This window comes from Guillardia theta (genome assembly GCF_000315625.1).
Source record: "Guillardia theta CCMP2712 unplaced genomic scaffold GUITHscaffold_91, whole genome shotgun sequence".
Lineage (NCBI taxonomy): Eukaryota > Cryptophyceae > Pyrenomonadales > Geminigeraceae > Guillardia > Guillardia theta.
Genome location: NW_005434583.1, coordinates 80,466 through 104,386, shown reverse-complemented (window position 1 = coordinate 104,386; position 23,921 = coordinate 80,466). Strand labels below are relative to the sequence as shown.

At 54.1% G+C, this 23,921-nt stretch overlaps 8 protein-coding genes across 8 annotated transcripts in view; 4 read left to right on the top strand and 4 right to left on the bottom strand.

The window, feature by feature from the left end:
• The window catches only part of GUITHDRAFT_165382 (hypothetical protein), a gene marked incomplete at its 5' end in the record, with an annotated part of 4,368 nt that extends 3,357 nt beyond the window's left edge, over positions 1-1,011 (bottom strand). Inside the window, 3 exons of the mRNA XM_005824677.1 lie at positions 40-84; positions 292-384; positions 472-1,011. Coding sequence (XP_005824734.1) covers positions 40-84; positions 292-384; positions 472-1,011 — 678 coding nt within the window. The remainder of the gene's footprint in view (positions 1-39; positions 85-291; positions 385-471) is intronic.
• Positions 1,012-1,653: 642 nt separating this feature from the next.
• GUITHDRAFT_116060 (hypothetical protein) lies at positions 1,654-5,046 on the top strand (the record flags this gene model as incomplete). The annotated part of the gene is made up of 13 exons (XM_005824676.1): positions 1,654-1,794; positions 1,998-2,063; positions 2,119-2,167; positions 2,370-3,057; positions 3,106-3,204; positions 3,253-3,318; positions 3,369-3,395; positions 3,826-3,877; positions 3,935-3,999; positions 4,189-4,297; positions 4,474-4,525; positions 4,571-4,680; positions 4,999-5,046. The coding sequence occupies 13 exons, from the start codon at positions 1,654-1,656 to the stop codon at positions 5,044-5,046; spliced, it is 1,572 nt and encodes a 523-aa protein (XP_005824733.1).
• Positions 5,047-5,975: 929 nt separating this feature from the next.
• GUITHDRAFT_116059 (hypothetical protein) lies at positions 5,976-7,654 on the top strand (the record flags this gene model as incomplete). The annotated part of the gene is made up of 5 exons (XM_005824675.1): positions 5,976-6,024; positions 6,065-6,189; positions 6,239-7,291; positions 7,388-7,512; positions 7,627-7,654. 5 exons carry the CDS (start codon positions 5,976-5,978, stop codon positions 7,652-7,654), a joined length of 1,380 nt encoding a protein of 459 aa, XP_005824732.1.
• A 253-nt stretch (positions 7,655-7,907) lies between these two features.
• On the bottom strand, positions 7,908-8,780 carry GUITHDRAFT_77758 (hypothetical protein; the record flags this gene model as incomplete). The annotated part of the gene is made up of 3 exons (XM_005824674.1): positions 7,908-8,025; positions 8,070-8,161; positions 8,223-8,780. The coding sequence occupies 3 exons, from the start codon at positions 8,778-8,780 to the stop codon at positions 7,908-7,910; spliced, it is 768 nt and encodes a 255-aa protein (XP_005824731.1).
• Positions 8,781-9,628: 848 nt separating this feature from the next.
• GUITHDRAFT_116057 (hypothetical protein) lies at positions 9,629-12,985 on the bottom strand (the record flags this gene model as incomplete). The annotated part of the gene is made up of 21 exons (XM_005824673.1): positions 9,629-9,681; positions 9,735-9,778; positions 9,824-9,893; positions 9,953-10,090; positions 10,224-10,267; positions 10,317-10,382; positions 10,551-10,596; positions 10,647-10,700; positions 10,738-10,813; positions 10,978-11,062; positions 11,112-11,184; positions 11,244-11,344; positions 11,394-11,545; positions 11,600-11,713; positions 11,763-11,855; positions 11,907-11,946; positions 12,004-12,086; positions 12,133-12,197; positions 12,282-12,351; positions 12,779-12,838; positions 12,884-12,985. 21 exons carry the CDS (start codon positions 12,983-12,985, stop codon positions 9,629-9,631), a joined length of 1,629 nt encoding a protein of 542 aa, XP_005824730.1.
• A 2,378-nt stretch (positions 12,986-15,363) lies between these two features.
• On the top strand, positions 15,364-15,594 carry GUITHDRAFT_51568 (hypothetical protein; the record flags this gene model as incomplete). The annotated part of the gene is made up of 1 exon (XM_005824672.1): positions 15,364-15,594. A coding segment is annotated over one exon (231 nt), but the record flags the coding sequence as incomplete, so codon positions are not given.
• Positions 15,595-16,504: 910 nt separating this feature from the next.
• GUITHDRAFT_77819 (hypothetical protein) lies at positions 16,505-17,498 on the top strand (the record flags this gene model as incomplete). Its single annotated transcript, XM_005824671.1, has 2 exons — positions 16,505-17,331; positions 17,375-17,498. Coding segments are annotated over 2 exons (951 nt in total), but the record flags the coding sequence as incomplete, so codon positions are not given.
• A 6,324-nt stretch (positions 17,499-23,822) lies between these two features.
• The window catches only part of GUITHDRAFT_144721 (hypothetical protein), a gene marked incomplete at both ends in the record, with an annotated part of 5,617 nt that continues 5,518 nt past the window's right edge, over positions 23,823-23,921 (bottom strand). The window contains one exon of the mRNA XM_005824670.1: positions 23,823-23,883. Coding sequence (XP_005824727.1) covers positions 23,823-23,883 — 61 coding nt within the window. The remainder of the gene's footprint in view (positions 23,884-23,921) is intronic.

Genomic DNA, 23,921 nt, shown 5'->3' with positions numbered 1-23,921 from the left:
CCTCAGCAGAAGCTCATCTTCATCGACTCCTTCGCCTACTCCGACTCCTCCACGGCCACCACCACTTCCGTCGTCGTCGGCAACCTACAACAAGGACGACACTACAGCAGCACCGCCTCCGCCGCAGCACCTCCTCCTGCTGGTGGAGGAGGAGGAGGAGGAGGGTTAAGAGGGAGGGTGAGAGGAGAGTTCGTTCAGCGCTCAAAGAGGAATGTGACAGATGAACTAGAGGTGGAAAGGTTCTCCTCCATCACAAGCATGCGGGGATACAACAACGGAGGCTTTTCTCACATAGTAATGTCCCAATTGAACAATGTCCCTTCCGACATATCCCGTGATGAGCGACGTGTCGGCGTAGGAGAGCGCAAAGGTTTCGAAGAGCTCCTGCTCGCACGTCAGCATAGCAGGCGCAGGATGCTCGAGCAGTACGCGGGCGAAGGAGAGAGACTGTCCGGGATCAAACCTCCTCACTGTCCTGATGTCGAAATGAGGTGGTAACACTCGGTGGGCTGGTTTGGCTGCGGGCTGCGAGTCGCTCGCATCGTCGCTCTGCATGGACTGAATCGCCTTCTTCTTCCTCATGTGCTCAAGGTGCGCCTTCCTTGCTGTCAAGTCATCTCCATCAGCTGCAGGACCCAACACAGCAGTCACATCACCCAAAGCAATCTTGACCCTTGCGATCTTCTTCTTCTTCTCCAGGACTTCTGGATGCTTCTCTGCCGCCGAGGGCAGGCGAACTCCTCTAGTCTTGGCAGGGTTCTCATCGAGGACATGGGCGATGCCTCGCAGGTGCTGGTCCTCCCTGAAAAGCTCTTCGTGCAAACGACGCTGAATTGCTGCCTCCTCCTCGTCGATGCCCTGCTTGGCCTTGAGGTACCTGTTGAGGTACCTGGGCGTGTTCTGCAAGCTCGTTCCCTTCCTCCCTGCTCCCTCCTTCCCTCCTTCTCCCTCCCTCCCCCAGCATGCGCCGACTAGCAGCCCCACCACCAAAGCTGACCTCCAAGTCGCCATGTCACACCTCAATGGCCGCATCCCCGCTCAATCCTTGTTGTTGTGGGGGATGAGGGGGGATGAGGGGGACGATTCCAGGACACAGTCATGCTGATTTGTTTGTGCTGAGCGAAGCGAAGGAGGGGAGGAGGGAAATGGGCATGCGCTAGATGCCGGACGAGGATACGCTCTCCTCTTGACCCTTATCCTCATCTTTGTCGTCCTCCTTCTCCTCGTCCTCGCCCTCCAACTCCCCTCCTCATCCTCGTGATCCTTCTCGTCCACGCTCTTCCTCCCCGCTCTTCTCTTTCTTTCCTGTGTAGAAACTGTTGGAAGCTTTACGGTGGTGATCTATGCTCTTGATGTGTATCCTCTTGATAGCAGAAGACTGGGAGTGGAAGCTAGCTCATAGAGGGGAGACCAACCAATAGAATGGACGGGGAGACGAACGAGGGAAAAGCGAGAGGGCCAATAATTCAGTATAGGGGTTTAGAGTTACTAATGCTACTGCTACTAGTTTTTAAGCAGACTGGGGGGAAGGGGAGGAGAAGGAAGGGAAGATGGATGTAATGGATGAGACGGCGAGGAGAAAGTGAATGTGCGTGACGCCTGTCTCTTACTGCATGCAGGGAGATCTTCGAGGGAGAATGTGTTGAGTCTCGAATGCTGATGAAGTCGATGGAGGGGGTCAGCTCTATGCACGATCCTTCAGAGTTCGTGTCCATTCCTGTTGGGCCCACGAAGAAGGTGGTGGTTATAGGTGCTGGATTCGCTGGTTTGTCTGCCGCTTGCTGTCTGGCAAAGGTGAGGTTGGAACGAGATGGTGATGACGAAGAAGGCATGAGGAGGAGAAGGAGGAGGTGGAAAAGGAGGAGGAGGGGGAAAAAGAGGATGTATGAATAAGAAGGGGGATTAGAGTGAGGACAAGGACAAGGAGAGCGAGGGCGAGTACATTACGAGGAGATGAAAGAGGAGGACAAGGACAACGAAGATAACATTCTTGTCAGGACGGCTTTGATGTCACTGTTTTGGAGAGGCTGCCTGATGTGGGTGGTAGGTGTCGAGCGTGGAAGGTGAGTTAGTTCACAAACGAGGTTGTTAGTTGTCGTGTGAACCCTGAGATGATAGGAGGGAGGATACACCTTTGACATGGGCCCGAGCTGGTACTGGATGCCAGGTGCTGCCATTGAAGCACTCCATGCAATTTGCACTTGCTGTAGCTCACCTCCTCTGGTTTTTCCCTCTCCCTCTCCCTCTCCCTCTCCCTCTCCCTCTCCCTCTCCCTCTCCCTCTCCCTCTCCCTCTCCCTCTCCCTCTCCCTCTCCCTCTCCCTCTCCCTCTCCCTCTCCCTCTCCCTCTCCCTCTCCCTCTTTCTCCAGATGTGTTCGACGATTGGTTCTCCTACTTTGGTCGGCAAACCTCCCAATACCTCGAGCTGCAGCGGCTCGACCCTCCTTACCGGCTGTTCATGAGCAACGGCCGGCCGCTGGACATCCCTGACAGGGCTGGCGATCTTCAGGACATGTTCGAGAAGAAAGAGGCAGGGGCAGGGGCGAAGTTCCGATCCTTCATGCAGCAGGCCGAGTACAAGTATCGAGTGGCCATGAGTGACTACGTCCGCCGCCCGAGCCTCCACCTGTGGGAGTTCTTCGACATACGGATGCTCCGAGAGTCGCTCAGGCTGCAGATGTTCAAGTCGCAGGCATCGCATGTGCGGTCGTACTTCAAGCACCCGGACCTCGTCTCCATCATGGAATGGCCTGTCCTTTTCCTCGGCGGGTCCCCCAAGAACGTCCCAGCCATGTACTCCATGATGAACTACGCAGCGATCCAGCTGGGCACGTGGTACCCCAAGGGCGGGCTGTATCAGGTCCCGCAGGCCATGAAGCGACTGGCTCAAGAGTTCCATGTGAAGATCAAGTGCGGCGACGAGTACGAGGCACAGAAGATCTGTGTGGAGGGGGAGAGAGCGACGGGAGTGCAGACTGCTGCCGGCTTCTTCGAGGCGGACTTCGTCGTCGCTGCTGGGGACTACCATCACATGGAGCAACACCTCCTTGACGCCAGGTCAGCGGCCCTGACAGCTGGGCTGAACCGCTCATGCGCGCATGGCAGGTATCGAAACCTGTCGGAGGAGCAGTGGAGTCGGTTCGTCATGTCGCCTTCTAGCCTCGTCTTCTACCTTGGGATCTCGAAGCGCCTCTCCAACCTGCGGTAAAGTTTGCGGCCCGAGACTGCCCAGCTCTTGACACCTTGTCAAAGTCATCACAACTTGTTCTTCGACGAGGATCTGGAGCAGCATGCTAAGGAGATCTACGATGCCCCGAGGTCGGGCCCCCAAGGCATGCCCGGAAGTGTCTGAACTGACTTTCCCTTAGTTGGCCTTCAAGGCCGTTGTTCTACGTGTGCGTTTCCAGTGTGTCGGATCCCTCAGTTGCTCCTCAGGAACGTTCCTCCTCCTCCTCCTCCTCCTCCTCCTCCTCCTCCTCCTCCTGCGGTCCTCCCTCTTCCTGCCCTCCTCCTCCTCCTCCTCCTCCTGCCCTCCTACTCCTCCTGCCCTTCTCCTCCTCCTCTTCTCCTCCGCCTCCGTCTTCGCCTCCTCCTCCGCCACCGCCGCTGCCGCTGCCTCCTCCTCCTCCTCCTCCTCCTCCTCCTCCTCGTTCTCCTATCTTCTCCTCCTCCCTCCTTCCTCCTAGTTGCCCCACCTCCATCTTCCCCTCCCCGCCCTCCTTCCCTCCCCTTTTTGAGATGACTCTATCTCTTCCCTCAGGGTCATGAGAACGTTTTCATTCTCATCCCCCTCGCTGCTGGGCTCAAAGACAGTGACGAGTTAAGGGAAAAGTATTACAAGATTGTGATGGAGAGGCTGGAACGACACACAGGACAGGTATATTTGGGAGCAGGAGCAGGAGCAGGAGCAGGAGCAGGAGCTGATTTTCTGCAGGAGATACAAAGTGCAGTAGTCATCAAGAGATCATACGCAATGCGCGATTTTGAAAACGACTACAGGTGACCTTTTCCTGTCGTGCTCTCTTCATTTCATTGCCCCCCCTCCCCCCTCTCGAATAACCCATACTACCTCGCCCACTCCTCTCCTCCTATGTTCTCTCCCCCCCTCCCCCTTCTCCTTCCATCATTCCCACCTCCTTTCCCCAGTTTCTTCATGTCGATTTCTTTGCTCACCAACAATTTCTGCAGATCCTACAAAGGAAACGCTTACGGGCTAGCAAACATCCTGATGCAGACGGCTGTCTTCAAGCCCCCTGTCAAATGTCGCAAGCTGGACAACCTCTACTTTGCTGGGCAGGTGATAGAGTATCCTCCTCCTCCTCCTCCTCCTCCTCCTCCTCCTCCTCCTCCTCCTCCTGCACTACCACCACCTCTTCCTCCTCATTCTTCTCGTTCTTGTACTTCTACTTCATGCTTCTCCTCAACCTCTCGACTTCTCATTTCCCTGCCCTGCTCGTCCTCACTCTTCTGCAGCTGACGGTACCCGGGCCCGGCATGCCTCCTGCCCTGATCTCGGGTCAGATCGGTGAGAATCTCTTGTCCCCTCCTCCCTCCAGCTGACCTCCACCAGTCGCCAAGTTGATCAAGGAGCACGGTCTCTCGCCACCCTTCGGGCTCGCGTCGAGCATGAGCGGAAGAGCACTGTCCTACTGGAAGTTTCTTGCCGTTGTCTTCGTGCTGGTCATGATCCCTCCCTCCCTGACTCCCCTCCCTTTCCCTCCCTCCCTCTTCCTCCGTTTCCCTCCCTCCCCTCCCTTTCCCTCCCTCCCTCTTCCTCCGTTTCCCTTGCTTCACTCCCTTTCCCTCCTTCCCTCCATCCCTCCCTCCCTCTTTCTGTTCCCCCGCCTCCCTCGACCCTCCTCAAAGTCCGGTCACTCTAACCATCCCCCATCCCTCCGCCTACCCTCACCCCAGTCTTTCCTCCTTCACAGATTTCCTGTCCCTCTCCCCTCCCGCTCAGTTCACACTCACCGCGTTCGACACTCATGTGGTTTACAGCTCTTCTTGCTCCTGCTCTTCAACAGCTTGCACAACCTAAAGATATAAACATTCTGTCGCTCCCCTTGAGACTCTGAGTTCATGACGGAGCACAAGTTTGTTAGACTTGTACCATGCCAAAGTAATGCAGATATCATATCGACCTCAGCTGCAACAAGATAGTTTTTGCTCAAGACCGAGTTTAATGCACACGAAACAAGGATTAAGGAGCACATTAGAGATAGACTGTATACTAGGATGCTGCATTGCCGCCTGAGCATGCGATCCATTTGTTCAACGCCGATTTCGGTTCCCAGTGTTGCCGTCAGGCTCAGGCGCGCCGGCCTGGCCCGCCGCCGGCGAGTCCTGGTGACCCGCCGGGCAGCGGTCGCGGCTCCCGGTGGACGACCGGACGGTCGGAGCTTCCAAGCCCGGCCCCCGGGGCCCCCCAGTTGTGTCGGACTCTGCAGTGCAGTGCAGTGCAGTGCAGTGCCGCGTGCAGTGCGGCTTAAAACGGTCTCAGTTGCGGTCGTTATTTTTCAACGGCATGTCAACTTGTCTTTTGACTTGATGGACCAACCTGTGGAGCTGTGTAAAATTTGTCGGATGTTTTGGGAAAATATTTTGAAATATTCCGATAAAACTTCAAAAGTTTAGATCATGTGTACCAATGTTTCAGGATACAGATTGAATCTCATTTGCGATGGAGCGAAGGGGGACCGAGGATGACAAGTGGCGAAGTCAGTCAGTCAGTCAGTCAGTCAGTCAGTCAGTCAGTCAGTCAGTCAGTCAGTCAGTCAGTCAGTCAGTCAGTCAGTCAGTCAGTCAGTCAGTCAGTCAGTCAGTCAGTCAGTCAGTCAGTCAGTCAGTCAGTCAGTCAGTCAGTCAGTCAGTCAGTCAGTCAGTCAGGTCATGACTAACTACAAGAGTCAGCGAGATTTACAGGAATTTCGATAGTGTGGCATGAAGAGGAAAACCTTCTGACGTCCTATTTCAGCATGAATGACGGACCAACCCCGCAAATGAGCACCTGGCGGCCCAGCGAAGGTATCTCTATCACGAATGTCATCCTCCCTGACCATGACAGGTGCCGACGCTCTCCATCATTCTAGTAGCAGAGAACAGCAGACCGTCTATGAGCCCAGCGGCATGGAGGCGATGGATCGAGCTCTCAGACTTGTGCGGGAGGAGCACATCCGATGGATGTTGGAGGTGAGGACAAGCTTGTCGCCGGGTTTGATCGGTGAAGGGGATGATGCAGGCAGTGCAGAAGAGGGAGAAGGCGACAAAGATGGAGGGTCAGCTGACGGAGATGGAGTACGCAATCCAGGAGATCTCGATCCTCAAGACGGAGAAGTCTTCTCTTATCTCAGAGCTCGAGCTTGCGCTGGAGAGGATGAGGGACCTGGAGGTAGCGTTGAGTGGCATGAACATCGATCGAGAAGACTTTGCGCGAGCGCGGGTGGAGAGCAAGTCCCTGCTGGAAGAGAACATGCTGCTGCGACGCAATGTGCAAGAGCTCGAGAGCTACCTGGAGCAGGTGGCAGTCGACCAGGAGGCGCATGTTCGGCTGCAGAAGGAGAACGAGAGGCTGGAGAGTGAGATGTCCTTCCTGCAGGAGAAGCTGCGCACGTTCGACCAGTCACAGAACGGGCTGTTCCAAGCGCAGGAGATAGTGCAGGCGCTGGAGGCAGAGATTGCGTCGTTGAAGGAAGAGAGAACGATGTGGAAGGAGCGGGCGAATTATCACATCAAGGAGAAGGTGCAGAATGAGGGCACTGCAGTGAAGTGGAAGGATAAGTATGATCAGGAACGTGCCAAGTATGAGCGGACGAGTGAGGAGGCGGATCAGCTCCGGAGAGAGCGAGAGGCATGGACCGAGAAGATATCCCTGCTCACTGCTGACAGGGCCAAGCTGCAGCAGGACGTTCTCAGGATCAGGGTGGAGAGCGAGGAGTCTGCCATGATCGCCAGTCGGCTGCGGAACCAGAATGAAATCCTCGTCTCTGACCTCAGCAAAGCTCAAGAGGAGCTGCAGCTGCTCCTCAGGGAATACAACGAGCTGAGAAAGCTGCACCAAGACTTCGCGGCTAAGCACTCTGCCTGCACTTTCCGCTCCGCCACCTACACGTCGCGCCAGATCTCTGAGACCTCCTCCCCCATCGCCAGCAAGTCCTTTGTTGGCGTCGGGATCCTCCTCGGCAAACAGGAGAAGGTCAACAATCGCCCTGCTCACATGTACGTTCTCAAAGTGATCCCGGGAAGTCCTGCGGCACACTCAAACCAGATCAGTATGGGCGACATCCTGCTTCAGGTGATGAGTCTCCTACTCCTACTCCTACTCCTACTGCTGCTCCTGCTCCTGCTCCTGCTCCTGCTCCTCCTGCCCTTCATCACGCTGTCCATTTAGATCGACGACATGCCGATGGATGGGATGGACATCGAAGACGCGTTCGAGTGCCTGAGGGGCCCAGAGGGCACCAAGGAATTTCTCTTCCGTGCTGGGGCAGGCGCGGGGTTGACCTCCATGCTCAGGTGACGGTGAAGCTCGCGCGAGAGGACGAGGGAGGGACGAGGGAGCTGCTGGTCGACTTGTCCAGGAAGTATGAAATCATGGAAGACAGAATTTGCCACTGACTTCTCCTACAGGCGGTACGGCCAGCCAAACTCCAGCTGAGGAGCCTTTCCGCTCTTGTACTCCTTGCCAACAAAACAAGACTGAGAGGAGGAGGACGAGGGAGCAGCGGGGAGGTTGGAGTGGAAACAAGAAGCAGTCCGGGGAAAAAATGCTCAACGGGACGAGGAGGACAACACGAGAAACTAAGACAGGGAAATGAATCAACTGGTAAAAGGAGCTTGCTCGATATGCGGTCATGGCATGGTCTACTTGCTCACTTCGCTCACATCGCTGTTCTGACCTGCAACCTCCGTCAACACCAGCTGCTTCGCCCTGGCAGCATCTCACCCGCACCGAGGATCAGCTCCCGTTCGGTCTTGTGCTCCGGCAGCTCGTCCTGCCGTGACTGATAGTCCACATGAACGAAGCACCTGGGAAGCAAGTCAGCCACGTCATCGGGACTGCTCCCTCACACCGCTCAACTTCATCCAGCGCTTCGATGCGATGCTGCAGCTCGAGCGCGATGTCGTGACTCTCTCGCACCGTCATGGTGGCAGGAAGGATCACCTACAACTCAGTCACACTGCGTGCCATCGGCGCAGCCTCGGTACACGGCACACGCTCGCACCTCCAGCTCCACGATGTGTCTTTGGCCGAAGTAGTACACGCGGATGGCGTCAGTCTGCAGGAGGCTATGGTGGGTATCGGCGACCTGCTTGACGTGCTCGATGAACTCAGGGTCCGCACAGATGCCAACCAGCTTGTCGATGTGGTTCTTCGCCAGGATAATCCACCGGAACACTATGTACACAGCGATCAACCCTCCTCCCACAGGGTCCATCCACCACAGGTCTGCGCGCTCGCTGGCAAGAGCAGCCGTCATGATTGCCCCCGAGTTGGAAATGATGTCGTTGAAGTGATCTTCCGCGACTGCAAGCGCGGAACCAGAGACCTCACGCAGCTGGTAGCAGTAGAAGAAGAGGAAGATCTTGAGAACAATGGTCGAGCCAAGGATGACGTACGTGTAGATGTCCAGAGAGATCTCGTGCTCGGAGCTCAACAGCTCCATCACAGATGACTGCATCACTTCGATGGACGCTGCCGACATGATGGCGGCGGAGATTATGACACCGATGGTCTCGAGCCTCGTCTTGCCCACCGGGTAGCGGGGATCGTACCTGGCCATGCTCCATTCGGCGATGGCGATCACTAGCTGAGACAGCAGGTCGACGAAGGAGTCTGCCAGAGTAGCAAGCACGGACTTCGAGTTGGACTTCCAGTATGCAAAGACCTTCGAGAGCATCAGCAGGACGTTGAGGACCAGAGACAGGTTCAGCGCCAACTTCACCATTCTGGCATACCTATCCCTCGAGCTCGGGGTCAGAGCCCCCCCCTCCCCTGTGAGGTCCTGGTCACTAGGATCGCATCCCCAGCCTTCATCTCCTCTCTCTATCCGTTGCAGCTCCTCCGATCCTCCCGTGATCTCGTGAGGGTGGCGGTGTGCGGCCCCGGCGTTGCCTCTGCTTCCCGCGCTCTGTGCCAAATCGGTCTTCACTTCCAACCTCTTCTTCCTGTATCCTTCATGGTTACCTGCCGCCATCTGCGGCCGTTGGGCCTCCTCTCCCTCCCCTCCAAGGAGCGAGTCTCCCTCTCCTTGCAGCATCTCCTCCCCTTCTTCGAGCTGCGCCCCATCCGCCATTATACGGTCCTCTATTCCCCACCCTTGCCCTTTCTGACTTATTACTAGCAGCACACTGCAGCACAGCTAGCAGCCGCCGTCACAGTACGGTCGATCGGACCGTACGGTCGCTTTACCGTGAGCCCACCGTCCGATCCGTGACTGCCCGTAGCCTCTCTGGTAGCAGCTCTGGAAGCCTCTCAGTAGCCTAGTAGGGCCAGTACTCGGGGGCAGTGCCTTCAGTGACTGGCAGCACTGCGGCCCCGGGTCCGGGCCCGGAAAGCACTGCGGCAGCGCGGACCGTACGGTGCAGCTCGTGTGCTCATGATTACTGGCATTAGCCTACTGACCGTCGATCAGATCTTTCTTACAACCTCGTACGTGATCTTATCATAGAGCTGTAGAGTCTCTGCACGAACGAGTCACTTGGTTCTCCTCCCTCTCCCCTCCCGGTGCTGATACCTCGCAGGTCAAAGTTCGCTCCCTCCAAGTGAAGGCAACTCGCACTGCTCAGCAGTCAGCACCAGCACCAGCAGCGCAGGAGGACGAACCTTGCACAGGCCAGAGCGTAGGCGAAGGCTTCCTCGACGGGGTAGTCGTGTACGATCCCGTGCAGCAAGCCTGAGAGAGGGGAGGTGGCAGTCAGAGAGTGCAAGCTCAAGGATGAGGCAAGGAGGGACCTGCGGTACAAGTGTCTCCTGCCCCAATAGGGTTTACAGCCTCCAGCTGAGGGATTGTGAACTCAGTCACGACCACTGCTGCGCTCTGCTGCTCCCCTCGGCCCTCTACTGCTTCCTTGCGGTACAAGAAGGCGCTTGCTGCAGGGACAGCGGGAGGCAGTCAGAGAAGGGAGGGATTGGAAGGGAAGAAGGGGGGCAGAGAGGAAGGCGGAGAAAGTGGAGGCGAGTCAGCATTTGCATCTTGACTGTTGAAGGATGACAGAGGACGTACAGCTGCCGCTTGTTATGGCGAGGACAGCGCGAGGGGAGAGATATCTGCCAGAATCTGTCATGGAGGAACGGGAGGAGCGAGCAGGGGCCCAACCGTTCTAGACAGTCCTTTGCAGCGGCATCCAAGTCCTTTCCTGCACCACCAGGAGGCTTCAACGGACTGTGAGAACAAGAGGTAGACCGCAGGGCCACCTCCCATCAGCCACAGTAGCTCGTCCGAGTTGATCTTGAGCACGTCCACCCGCCGCGTCTGGAGCGTTGCGTTGACCCCCTTCCACCTGCCATGGGCGGCTGAGAGACTATGCAGGCATGCCCTGCCTCCTCGCACCCGTCAAGAACAAGCTTGCAGTCCTGCGGCAGACTTCGGGCGAGCGCTGGTAGGACAACCCATCAGCTCCCCTCCTCCCTCGCCACGTCCACTCACTTGCATACACCTCCTCTGTCACACCAGGAGGGAACGTGCCGCACAGGGCGACGCCTGCAATGTGTAAGCTGAGAAGTCAACGAAGACTAACTGGCCCGCTTGCCTCTGCAGCCCTGCGCAGCAGGGACGATCTTGTCGATCATGGACTTCACATCCTCCGGTGATATCTGTGGGTCGATTGGTACCTCCTCCGCTCCTCCGCTCCTCCTTCGTCCCTCCTGTATGTCGTCTCTCCCTCTTCCTACGTCCGCTCATCCCTCCCTCTGTTGGGACTCTTCTCCACCTCCCTCCCTCCTTGCGATCCTCCTTGAAACTCACGTCAGCTGCTCACCTGATCCGAAGGTTCAATAAGCTCGGTCATCTTCCCTGTCTTCATGTCCAGTAAGGTTGTGCACGTCCTGGTCGATGACGGGACCCTGCGGAAACAAGCTGAGGTTTGACAAGCTGGAAAAGATTTCTCCCCACCACTGCACCAGCTGATCTATGCTCCGATCCTTCAGGTGCTGGTGGATGAATCTACCTTGTTCTTGCTCGTCCCCTTCAGAAGGAAAGACAACAGTCAGTCAAGGTCCTATACCCAACACACTGCAATGATACCAAGGAAATGAGCAACGCGCACGGACCCGACATCGATCCTGTTCGCTGCTATCGCTACGTGCTGCCCTTTCCCTCCGACCGTACGATACGCCTTCTGCGCCCTTTTGCAGTCTATGAGCAGACAGAAAGGGCACAGACGGAGGTAGAAACCTGTTGACGTCTCCAAACTTGATATCATCGAACACGAGAGTCTTCTGGAACGCGGGGTTCAAGCCGACAGCCAACAGATAAGGTTCCCGCTCCTCTTGGTGGACTTGCACATCCTTCAGCAGGTACGAAAGGCTCTCAGACGTCTCCCCGTCCTACGACTTGACCCTCAGCTTTTCACTGCGGACTCATGAGCAGCAACTACTCACAGTGAATGTGATCCTCGCATCTGCGTTCCCCGCCGTCCTCTCAGCTATCTCCGCCATCTGACGCACGTAGGGAACGGCGCCCTCTATCTCTGCCGCGCTCGCTCCATTTCGGGTCTGAGGGATGAGAGTGAACGAGGGGATCACTTACAAGTCTATCCACTACCTTCCTCTTCGTCACGCGGCTGCAGCTGGCGTCCGCCGAGCAGCTGATGAACAGCTTGAGGTCAAACATCCCCTTCAGGTCGCTCCAGTCGCCCTAGACGCTCATGCTTCAGGCACGAGAGGGAGCGCAGAGGCGAGCACGGACCTCATCGAGGAACAGATAGTTGCCCTCTACAATGACGATCCTGAGCATGTACCAGACCGTCATGCACCATGGCAGCTGAGGCCAGGCCTTGTCTCACGGGAACTCCTTGGTGATGGAGATTGCATCTTGAACAGGTTCATGGAGAGTGCGATCGTACTCGGGGCAGAGGACGTCATTGAACTGTAGACATGTCAGGGATGCTGTGAAGAGGAGGGGAGAGAATCACCTCCCGCAATGCAGCCAGGTCTCTCTTCAGATCTCGAGCAGCGAAGGTGGAGGGAAGGCCTTTCACTGGAGTTGGTAAAGTGTCAGAGGCTCAAAATTCTTGTGGATGGTAGACGCGAGCTGACAGAGCACGATAAACTTAAACCATACTTGAAGGTTGAAACTCCGAGGCGATCTGCGCGTTGTACATGTGATACCCGTCCATGCTCAAAACCGCTGCCTGCTCCAACATCACATGATCTAGGAGGGAGGGAGGGAGAGAGCGGGGGGAGGTAGGTAGGCAGGCAGGCAGGCAGGTAGGCAGGCAGGCAGGCAGGTAGGTAGGTAGGTAGGTAGGTAGGTAGGTAGGTAGGTAGGTAGGGAGGGAGGGAGAGGAGACCTTTACAGACATCTCTGCATTCCTGCATGGGATGGAAGTCTCGCAAATGATTTTCAGCAGCTGAGCAAAGGTGCTTTTTCCTTGGGGCCCGGATTACATCAGCAAGCTCGAACAGACTAGCAAGGAGACAGGCGAAACCTGCAGCGGGAGGGCCTGCCAGCCCGACAAGGCATCTTCTTCCCTCTTGTGAAGCTTGCCTGTATCTCTCCATGATAGCTTGCTTCAGAGGGATGAAGGTTTCCAGGAGCTCTCCTGCTTTTAGAGAGACCCGCTGAATGTTGGTCCGATCGAGGCATATCTCTCTCTCCTCCAGTCTCGCAGAAGTTGCCTGCAGCCCTGATAAGTCTCCAACTCGATCGATCGTCCACGGCACCTGTGCAGCCTTGTGGACATCGAAGGGCAGAGGAGGAGGGTGCCTCAACAGCCCCCGCCAGCTATTCCGTGCCAGGGACGCGTCGGGCATGCAGCTCACCATTGCCTGGCAGAGATATCCTTGCAGAAATATGAAGGGTAGCAACGCCGATCCCGAGCTGTATGTCAAGTCAGGGCTCAGACAAACAAAGCAGGTTGATGCCTTTGAAACATTGTAAGCTGATATCACCCTTTAGCCCAAGACAACAAGGGTTTCAGGAAGGGATCGACACAACGAAGGTGATCAAGCATATCCATCAATGAATAACATGCGAATGATGCACAACCAGGTCACACAAGACACAAATGATAGGAGCAACATGCCTCTATCCCCACCTACCCACCAGAACTTCCCAGGAAAAGTGGACAGTAGAAAACACATCCCACCGCGTCATGATCATGTCGAAATAGCTCCGCCTTAAGCTCCTCTTACTGAAAGCACCTCTATAACACCTCCTTGCTGCTGCTGCTGCTGCTGCTGCTGGTGTGCCTCCTCCTCCCCCTCCTCCTCCTCCCTTGCCCGCTTGCGAAAACCAGAACTCTCCGAGTGAAAACTTCCGATCCACAAATCTTTGACATGATTCAAATTGGATTAAATCTTGAGCGCTGAATGTATTCGATTCAGTTCAATATGACTCGAATCGATTGAGTAGTTGGACTCCGGCGAATTAAACCGACTGATTTTATCAAGAGGTTACATCCCTTACTACACATTTTACAACAGCTGGCTTGGGTCGCATGACCCACCGGGAGTTGTTTTTTTAAAAATTTCCTTTTTGACAGAAAGATAACTAATGTTTTCCCCGTACAGAAGCTTTAGAATTCATTTTTGTGGATGTGCTCGGGTTCCATGCACCGTGCAGTAATATTTTCATTAAAACATTTTAAGACGCCTTTTTTTTTTGTGCGAGCTGTGCGTGGGGGTCTCGCAACGAAGATTGCCGAGAGGCCAATGGAGGCAAATCTGCCGGGGGGCGGGGGGGGGGGAACTGTTGGACACGTGCGGGGATGCGGGTTCAGGAACAAAAGGGGGGGGGGGGGTTGCTAAGGCCTTTAAAATGGTATCGATGGGGTAGGGTAGGTATTATTGTGTGACTGCCCCTCACATCTGTCTCTTCCACCCCCTTCTGCAACAGAGTGAAACAGCCTGACATGGGCCGACACCCCTACTCCATGGCAACTTTTAAAAATGAGTTTTTCCACTAGCACCGCCCGGTTTTACACTTTATCCTGCTACCCCACCCCCAAATAAGACACCACGACCTACCCCGCCCCTGCGGAGGAGAGATCACCTCCAAATATAGGTACCAAGGGATTGTAGTCGTTTCGACTACCCCTACTTATAAACCTTGTACCCCTATCTACCTACGTACGCTACCCCTCATCTACCAACCCTACCCGTTATTTACCTACCCCTTGAGGTGGGCGGAAAAGCCAAGCAGAAAAGCGTCTAGTAGCCCTATCTCCCCATGTAAAGCACTTGCCTTTTTAAAAAACATTATCAAAAATGTTTCTACCTGATTTGACTATAAATGCATTATATTCTATCCTTGAGTTGTAAACCTGTACGGAATTGGTAAAGTTGATGCATGCTTTGTATGAAATTGGATTTTTCCTTTTAGAGATTAGTTGTGATAAATTGTTATTAACATATACAATATTTTATTTTGTACCTGGAACAGAGAACCGTGGACGCTGGTGGCAATGGTCGTGGACGCCTGACGGCGGCGTGGAAGGGAGAGGAGGAGGAGGAGGAGGAGGAGGCTGGTAGACGCGCCAATTGTACAGGTGAGAAAGATGCAGATATATAGATGGATATGAGTGTGGGCGGAGGAGGGAGGGTGCATTGTTTGAAATGTTGGATGTGCGTTATTGAGATGGAGGAGTGGCTGCGGTATCCTGGCAGCGTGTCTTGTTTGTCCATTCCACCAATGCCATGCTGTGCGATATTGGTTTGTGTGTTTTTGTTGTTGTATGATATGATGCAGTTTTTCCCATTGAACGCTACTGGTGTGGTAGTGTTGGTGATGTAGAAAGGATCTCACCGTGATAACACACAATACTGGATACCTTTCTAACGCGGCTCATCACTTACTGCCAAGCAGACTATCGGCTAAGGCTTTCTCTTCTCGATTTCGTGTGACTCCACTCTTTTGGAGTATCCGATCCTGAGCTTCCACCGTGCTGAGGCATGGGCATTGCCTCGTCTGCTTTTCAGGAGAAAGTCATGTTCCCTGAGAGAAAGCACGTTGAACTACAAGTCATCTCGGAAGATAGAATCAATGGACTGACCCTGGATGCGAGCCGAAGGGAAATCACGTCAATATCGATCGCACCGATGAATGGGGATCCAATTCTTGTGCACCTTGATCTGTCGAAGAATTATTTAGTGCGGTATTATAGCATGGGGTTCGCGCATCTGTTCTAATATTTGTTCTCAGGATTCCTCAAGAGCTGTGTGATATTTACAGCCTCGTCATGCTGAACCTCAGTGACAATTTGTTGGACGAACTCCCCCCTGGAATTGGTAGGTTGGCAAGGCTTCAGAATTTGCATCTTTGTGGGAACAGACTTGGTTGCCTCCCATATGACATTACAGAACTTCAGAACCTACAGAGGCTTTCTCTGGAAAGGAATCAATTCACTACAATTCCGGATTTCTTGAGGTTGTTGCCTCAAAACTTGATGTCGGTGGATCGCTATTTGGTGGAGGGGCCGAAGTCTTGCTGCTCGAGGTGTCCGAACAAGGACGGAAGGATGTTGGTTGCTGCAAGACAGACAGGTTTTGCAGTCCCGAATCAATTTCGTGGAAACGAAGATGTGGCGTATGGAACTGCTGATGAATTGATCATTATGAACTTGTCTACACTAGCAGGTATCTATTTAAGACCTCTTCCTAAATTCCTCATTCGTTTCTGTGCAGTTGGTTGCGTTGAAGGCCGATGCAGACATGCATTTCTTCAAGAGGATGATGAATCAGAAAGCAACAATGATTGCAGGTTTGATTGCACCGATTGGAGCGAATCTGCACCAGGTGCTTCAGAGGATTGCGATAACACTGGTGAGGATTCGTTGTCATGCGATGCTGTGTCACAAAATTACGTCTCAATCGTTCACATGCTCCGGAACCGTGAATGTGGGCAGACGCTATCATGCAAACGGAAGCTAGAACGGAGGGTTGTGAATGCATGTTCACAAGGGACTTGTAACGCAGTGAAAAACAAGAACCTCGTTCTTGACTCCTTCGGATATGTCGCTGATTTAGATGGTATCAATGATACCACCAATCCTCACCGTGAGCCAAGAATGTTCCAACATGAAGGAAGCAACGAGCTAGGATCGCTAAAGCTATCTGACTCGAGTCCGGAGCAATCGCACCCAGAAGTCACCCTGCAAGACTATCCTGCTTGGTTGCGAACCAACGCAACAGGATGTTGTGTGAGGCATGGAGTTTCAAGTTGTTGGGGAAAGGCGGAAAGGATCAATGCTCAACTGGCTACTATATGTTTGAGATCGCGGAGAGAGGTGGGTCGATGTTTTGAAACCAGCGATCTTGTATGTGCTGACTTGATTCTACTTTTAGATCGAAAGGCACACTCACAGAATTTATTGCTGCAAAATCGGCTGTAAGGGAGGTGTTTTGTTAACCGCATCGCAATGCGGAAAGATACTGGTATATGATGGGCTGGGAAAGAGGTTACAGAAATCTATTGTTTGCCGATCGCTCGGTTGGAGTGTTCTGGACATGGACATTTCCCGGGATGAAAGGTTTTGTGCATACTCTTCGTGGACCCACAATGTCCAGCTGTGCAAACTGGCCGACAGCTCTCATGAAGAGATGTGTCTGGATTTGGGTTTCCACGCAGGAATCTTTCAAGTGCACTTCAATCATGTAACAAGTCACTTACTTGCAGCGGTGAATCATGGATACATTGTCTATCAGGACATCGAGACTAAGAAGAAATTGCTACACATTCGAGCCCACGTTGAGGATGTCAACTCAACATGCTTCGTCGATGCACAGTCTGACAACTTGATAGCCTCAGCAGCTGATGACAACTTCATTCGCATCTGGGACAGGAGGGTCAATGGCGGATGCTCTGAGAGAGACAAGCCTGTGCCAGTCGCTTGCCTCCAAGGGCACCTTAGTGGGATCACCTGTATCAATTCAAAGGGAGACGGGAACTGGCTGCTCTCAAACGGCAAGGAAGGCAACATGTTGCTCTGGGATCTCAGGAAGTACGGTGGCAGCAGCGGCTGCTCCCGCTACCCGCTTGTCTGCTGCTTCACAGGCCATGAGGTGAAGACGACGCTGATTCGATGCGGCTTCTCGTCCGAGGAGGGCACGGGGCAGAGGTTCGTCTACAGCGGCTCATCAGATGGCTCCACGTTCATCTGGGACGTTGAAAGGTGAGGGACTTGTGTGCTTGAAAGGTGCTGACTTGACGTCCAGTGGCAACCGTGTTGCCATCCTTCCCGGTCATCGCGAACTCGTCCGTGAGTGCTCCTGGCACCCGTTCCTTCCTCAGTTGGTCACGTCAAGCTGGGATGGAACGGTTGCTGTGTGGGAACCTTAAGGGAAAGCGCGTTGGAGGGGCAGGTGCTTGGCGAGTACATCAACAGGAGCGGCTGCTGCTGCTGCTGCCGAAAGACGAGGGTTTAATCGTCAATCGACTCTATTCATTCTTGACCGAAAAATTGTCTTATATCATTGAATTCTGTAACGGATCGTCGCCGGAATAAGATGACACCGCAAGGTTGACATCAGTAATCACACAGGCTACTAGTGACTGCTCGGGGCCCTCTTGTCACATGTCAGGCCACTAGATTTCACACGACCGGCCCTCAGTCGTACTGCTGGTCCGATCCCGGACCGTGACCCGGAGAGCCGGGACGGGCCCGGCGGCGCCGAGCATTGCTGAGTGATGAGTCAGGACACTAGTAGTAGGGATCCACTGACGAGTGGACGCATCTGTTGCCCAGGAGGAGATGTTGAGCAGGAGAGCAGGAGAACCCGAGGAGAATGCTCGAACTTTCCCGCCCAGCATAGCATAGCACTCCCTTGCTCCTGCATAGCCTCATGGGCTTCCAGTAAATGAGCACGCTAGGCTTCTTCCTCGCGAGCTCTTGGCTCTTGACCACCCTGATCGAGACCTCTGGCGACTCTCCGGGAACAGCCACTCGAGCGAGACGATGGGAGCCCCCAGCCCTCCAGCACAGGTACGAGGATGCAGACCTGGGCATCACGCAATTCGTGCTGCCGGAGGATGGGGGGATAGGAGGTATCTTCAAGTGGAGGTGGACCGACTTCAGGGTGAACGAGAGGAGGGCAGACGGGTCAACCGTACGGCTGTTTGACGGTGAGTCTCCGCTGGACTTCCTCTCCCTCCCTCCCTCCCTCCCTCCCTCCCTCCCCTCCCTCCCCTCCCTCCCTCCCTCCTTTCCCCGTCCTTCCCTGTCTGCTTCCACCTATTCTCCTTTTGTCTGATGGACTTCTGCTGGCAGATCAGAGCCTACCAGAGCAGCCATGGCCGCTACTGGACTCATTCGACGATTTTCTGTTCCACATGGAGCAAGCTTTGCCCGAGGCCGCGTCTCGCAAGCTTCAGGCAGCATGGCCGAGAAGGGAAGCGTGGTCAGCTACGGCAGAGCAGATCCTACGATCAGCAAAGCGAGTCCAAGTGTGTTGCTTGCAGACAGAGAGCCTCGAGGAAGGGGAGAGGATGAGGAAGACGATGTCGTCTTACAGCTGGAAGAAATCTCATGTCAAATGCGTTGTGAAGGAGGAAAACGGGCAGGTCAGAATCTACATGACGAGGAGGAGCACAGCTCCACAAGCTCAAGTTCTATCTTGTACCTTGACCAAGTGCGGCTGGGATACCCTGAGCATCATTAGAGAACTGAGCTTCATCCTCCGCATCCCTTCCTCCAGCATCACCTACGCCGGTTCCTTTCCCTTGCCACTTCTGCTTCTGGCAACTCTTATGATTTGGCGCAGGAGTCAAGGATAAGGCCGCGATTACAGAGCAGGTCGCCTGCAGTGATGTATTGATGTATGTCAAGGGAGTTTTGATGTTACGCTGTCTTGTTGTTCTTTCTGCCATGTCATGCTCCGTCATTCCATGGTTTTATGCTAGTTGTTTCGTGTAATGGATCACCGAGTGCAAGCATGTAATTTTTGAACATGTTTGACTTGCTTTGAAGCTGTTATCCTTCGAGAATATCTCCCCACGGCGACTTCTAAGTCTGAACAATTCTTCCCGGATAGCTGGGATAAGACTGGGAAATTTGAGATATGAAAGGTAAAGCCTCTCCCCGGCTCGAAGAATAAGAGCAGCGGGAGGTGGGGTATGGAAGTAGCAGTCAGGACAGAACAGAGGAGAAGGGGGAAGGAGAGAGAATCGATGAAAGGAGGGGAAAAGAATGAGAGGGAGAAGGAAGGACACGGGGAGAGGAGGGGGTTAGGGGAGTAAAGCAAAAAGAGGAGGAGATGGAAGCCTGACAGGGCTGGCAGCAATGCAGTCAAGATAGGGAGCCACTCAGGGAATTGTTTCACCATCCTGCTGCGCCATGTGACTGAGAGCCCCGAGAGGATCAGGACGTCTGTGATGTGAGTTTTATCGACACATCCTCCTGCTCCTGAGCCATGGCAGGAGCCTCGCGTCCTCTGGCTTCGTGAACTACTTCGGCCATCAGGTCCAAACATGCAGGTTGAGGAACGAGGGTTGACGTGAAGGACAGAGGTTCGGCGACGGAGGAGGAAGCGGGTTGCCACCGATCGAGGTAGAAGTGGAGATGGGGGAGCAGGACGACGACAAGGAGGAGGAGGAGGAGGAGGAGGATGTGAATGACTGGACGGACTCAAAGCTGTGAAGGTCGGGAAGCTGCTACTAAGTGGGAGATGGAGCCAAGTGATCAAGGTACTTGCAAGATGGCGGGAGAGCACTTGGAGAAGAAAGAGAAGTAGGAGGACGAGGACGAGGACGAGGACGAGGACGAGGACGAGGACGAGGACGAGGAGGGGAATGGAAGAGGGAGTGGAGGAAGGGGAGGAGGAGATGTTTGGAGAGGCAAATGGAAAGGAGAACTGATGCCTGACGCAGGCGATGATGAATCCCAACTGCGTTCGGTCAGAGAGCGAGAGAGAGGCCAAGAAGGTGAATGGGAAGACCTGAGGGAGAGGGGAGGGGTAAATAAGAGAGAAGACAGAAAGGGGGAGCAGGAGACAGGGGAGGGAGAGGAGGGGAGAGCGTCTGACATTGTGGAAGGCTTTCATGCAATCTCGTCGAAGCGACGCGCTGAGGCTGCTGCCGAGAAGTTGTCATGACGAAAGAGTTGCTTTGCAGGTAAGGAAGAAAGGAGGAGCACAAGAGAGAAGGGAGGAGAGGGAAGGATGAAGGGAGAGGGAAGCAGGAGCAGATGAAGCAGGATGAGTTGGAGGTGACGGTATTAGGTTTCCAGAGGCGAGCAGAGTCAAAGGGGAAGGAGGAACGTAGAGAGGATGGAATATACCAGAATCGACAAGCGGACAGGCAAAGTTTTTCTGATTTTCTGTGCAAATAGAATCTTCTTCGAGGATCTCCAGATTCTCAAACCTGTCGATCTCTCCCGCACAGGTCAGAGAGCACCTGCCCCTCCTGCTCCTGCTCCTGCTCCTTCTGCTCCTGCCTCCTGCTCCTGCTCCTCCTGCTCCTCCTGCCTCCTGCCTCCTGCCTCCTGCTCCTGCTCCTACTCCTACTGCTCCTACTGCTCCTGCTCCTTGAGGAGTGATCCTGATTCTGCACCTCCTCCTTCTTCTCTTAATCTTACTCCTGCTCCTCCTCCTGTTCCTGCTGCTGCTGCTGCTGCTCCTCCTCCTCCTCCTCCTCCTCCTGCTCCTCCTCCTGCTCCTCCTCCTGCTCCTCCTCCTGCTCCTCCTCCTGCTCCTCCTCCTGCTCCTCCTCCTGCTCCTGCTCTCCTGCTCTCCTGCTCTCCTGCTCTCCTGCTCATGCTCCTGCTGCTATTTATCGTGGTCCTCTCTGCCTCATTCCTCCTCAGGACGCTGTTCATGTGCGCTTACTGGAGTCACGTGTGGAACAGACTGGCATCCTACCGTGTGAGATATTGCAAACAGTCTTCCTCCTTTTTCTCGTCCTCTCCTTCTACCTATTTTCACCTCCTTCCCCTTCGAGCTCCTCTACTTCCTGTCTTTCTCCCCCTCCTGCCACCCACCACCTACCTGCTTGTTCTCTTTCTCGTCCCCTTCCCTCCTGTCTCCGCCTACCCTAACTGTCCTCCCTTCTTGTAGATCGAGAAGTTGGGCAATACACTTGCAGTGGGAGATCTGGTCAAGTACACGACCAGCCCTGGGGATGGGGACGAGGGAGATTTCAACCTGAAGGATCCCGCGGACATCTCCATCTCTCCATCTGAAGCCATCCACATCGTGCAAGAGCAAGACATCCGGGATGAGAAGTTCTCAGTCTTTGACATCGTACTTCCTCTACCTGGTCCTAATATACCTGCTCTCACCCCATCCCTGCACTCCCTTCCTCTAACCTCCCCTCCTCTTCTCCCTCCCTCTCCTCTCCTCTCTTTCTTCTCTCCTCCCTTCTCTCTTCTCTCTCCTCTCTCCTCTCTTCTCTCTCCTCTCTCCTCTCTCTCCCCCTCCCCTCCTCCTCTCGTTATATCCCATCCCGTCCAGTCTTCCTCAATCAATCTCATCTGAACATCCTTGTGAGCAGGTAAGGGTGTTACCATGCTCTGGCCGCACAACGACGCGGGTGAGAGCGAAGGGTCTCCTCGCAGGGTCGCTGAGCGAGGGGCACAGGAGACTTCGTGAAGAATGTGTTGAGAGAAGATGGCTTGCTGAATGCTGTGTGACCTCCCCTTGTCATCTACATCCTCTCCTCACCCTGCTCCCTCCTCCTCATCGTCATCATCATCATCATCATCATCATCATCATCATCATCATCATCATCATCATCATCATCATCATCATCATCATCATCATCGTCGTCGTCGTCGTCGTCGTCGTCGTCGTCATCATAATGCTCTTCCTCCTACTCCTACTCCTACTCCTACTCCTACTCTTCCTCCCATCTATTCTCTCCCCCTCTTGTCAGCTGTTGACGTTTCCCTCTTCAGGTATTGAATCCTTTCGCTCCTTCCGGTTTTTGCGTCTTCCGAAACCTGTTCATGAGGCCGCAGAACTTGAAATTCAAGGTGAGGTGATGAGGAGGAGGAGGAAGAAGAAGAGGACGAGGACGAGGACGAGCAGCAGCAGCAGCAGGAGTGAGAGAGACTGGGAAAGGGGCAAAAGGAAAAGGGGAGTGGGGGTTTATTGAGGGAGGAGGAAGGGAGAAAGGAGGATTTTCTAAGGTAAACAGAATGGGAAGCGACGGGAGGAAGGAGGAAGACGCCTGACGTTGGGCTTGCAGGTTTTGAGGTACAGCAACGGGACTGACGGCATAATATGCGGGAATGACCCTCGGACAGGAGAGGTGTGCGAGCATTAGGAGACGGGTGCAGGAAGAGCGAGGAGGGGGGGGGAGAAAGAGGAGGGAGGAGGAGGAGGGAGGGAGGGAGGAGGGAGGAGGGAGGAGATAGAATCTGAACATTACCAGGTCTCCTACTTTGGGACGGAGAAGCTGAGAAAACACAAAAAGGCTGGGAGAAAGAGCTGGTTTGCCCTACAGCTGAGGTCGAACCTGTTCTGACTTGACCTTGACTCTTTATTGCATACGCCAACTGCCTCCCTGCGCTGACTTTCTGCTGCTTCTTCCTTCCTCCAGGTTCAACCTGCCGAGCAATGTGTTTGCAACGATGGCACTGTGAGAGGATTTCCCTTGTGAACCTTGACGTGGCAGCAGCTGACACTCTATGAAGACGCGAGCTGTGCAAGGTACATGGAGGTGTTGTGGAGCAGTACAAGAGACGAAAGGTGATGCGATTATGGTGGTGGTGATAGTGATGGTGATGGAGATGATGGTGATGATGATGACGGAAATGATGATGATATCGTGATAATTTTCATGATGACAATTGAGACTTCTCTTACAAAGGACGCGGAGGATGTAGAAGCAAAAATCTCAAAGCCACTGAAGAAGAAGCGGCTCAGAAAGATTTTGACAAGAATGGAAAAGAAGGTTTGCAAAGGAGGACGAAGATGGAGCGGGGCGGTGATGGAGGGGTTTGAGGAGGAGGAGACAGTGGAGAGAAGCGAGAGGGGAGGACGACGAGGATGGAAGGAGAAGTGGCGGGGGGAGGCGAGGAGGGAAGGGAATCTGAAGTTGATGTAGGGGATCAAGGAGGATTGGCGAACAAAACTTGCAGATCAGCTGGCGAGCTGGCGGACGAATGGTTTTCATAGTCGAGCAATCAGAGAAGAAAACATTGGTGGAGATGATCGAATGTGAACAAGTGAGATGAACAAGTGAGGTGAATGAAGGTTGATATTGTATCAAAGATGATATTTTGCCAAAGATGATATGGTGTCGGGGATGTATGCGGATTATTTTCGTGTGGATATATGAATGAAGACTCGATATACCCTGTGAATGATGGGAGTACAAGCTATCCCCCACGGAACCAGCGGAAAACTAGAGTGGTTGAATCGAATACAATGAGTTTTGAAAACGTTCTTGAAGGACCGAGGATGATATCGAGCAGGAGCAGGAGCAGGAGCAGGAGCAGGAGCAGGAGCAGGAGCAGGAGCAGGAGCAGGAGCAGGAGCAGGAGCAGGAGCAGGAGCAGGAGCAGGAGCAGGAGCAGGAGCAGGAGCAGGAGCAGGAGCAGGAGCAGGAGCAGGAGCAGGAGCAGGAGCAGGAGCAGGAGCAGGAGCAGGAGCAGGAGCAGGAGGGATCGGTGAAGACTTTGACATTTAAGATGAATCTGAACTTCAAACTTTCTCCTCCTCTCCTCACCACTCGTCAATGACTTTTCCTCCGTCGACCGTGTTCCATGCGAAATTGATTCTGATCCTTGCGCTCAACAGCATCGAGACTCTCCTCGTCTTCAC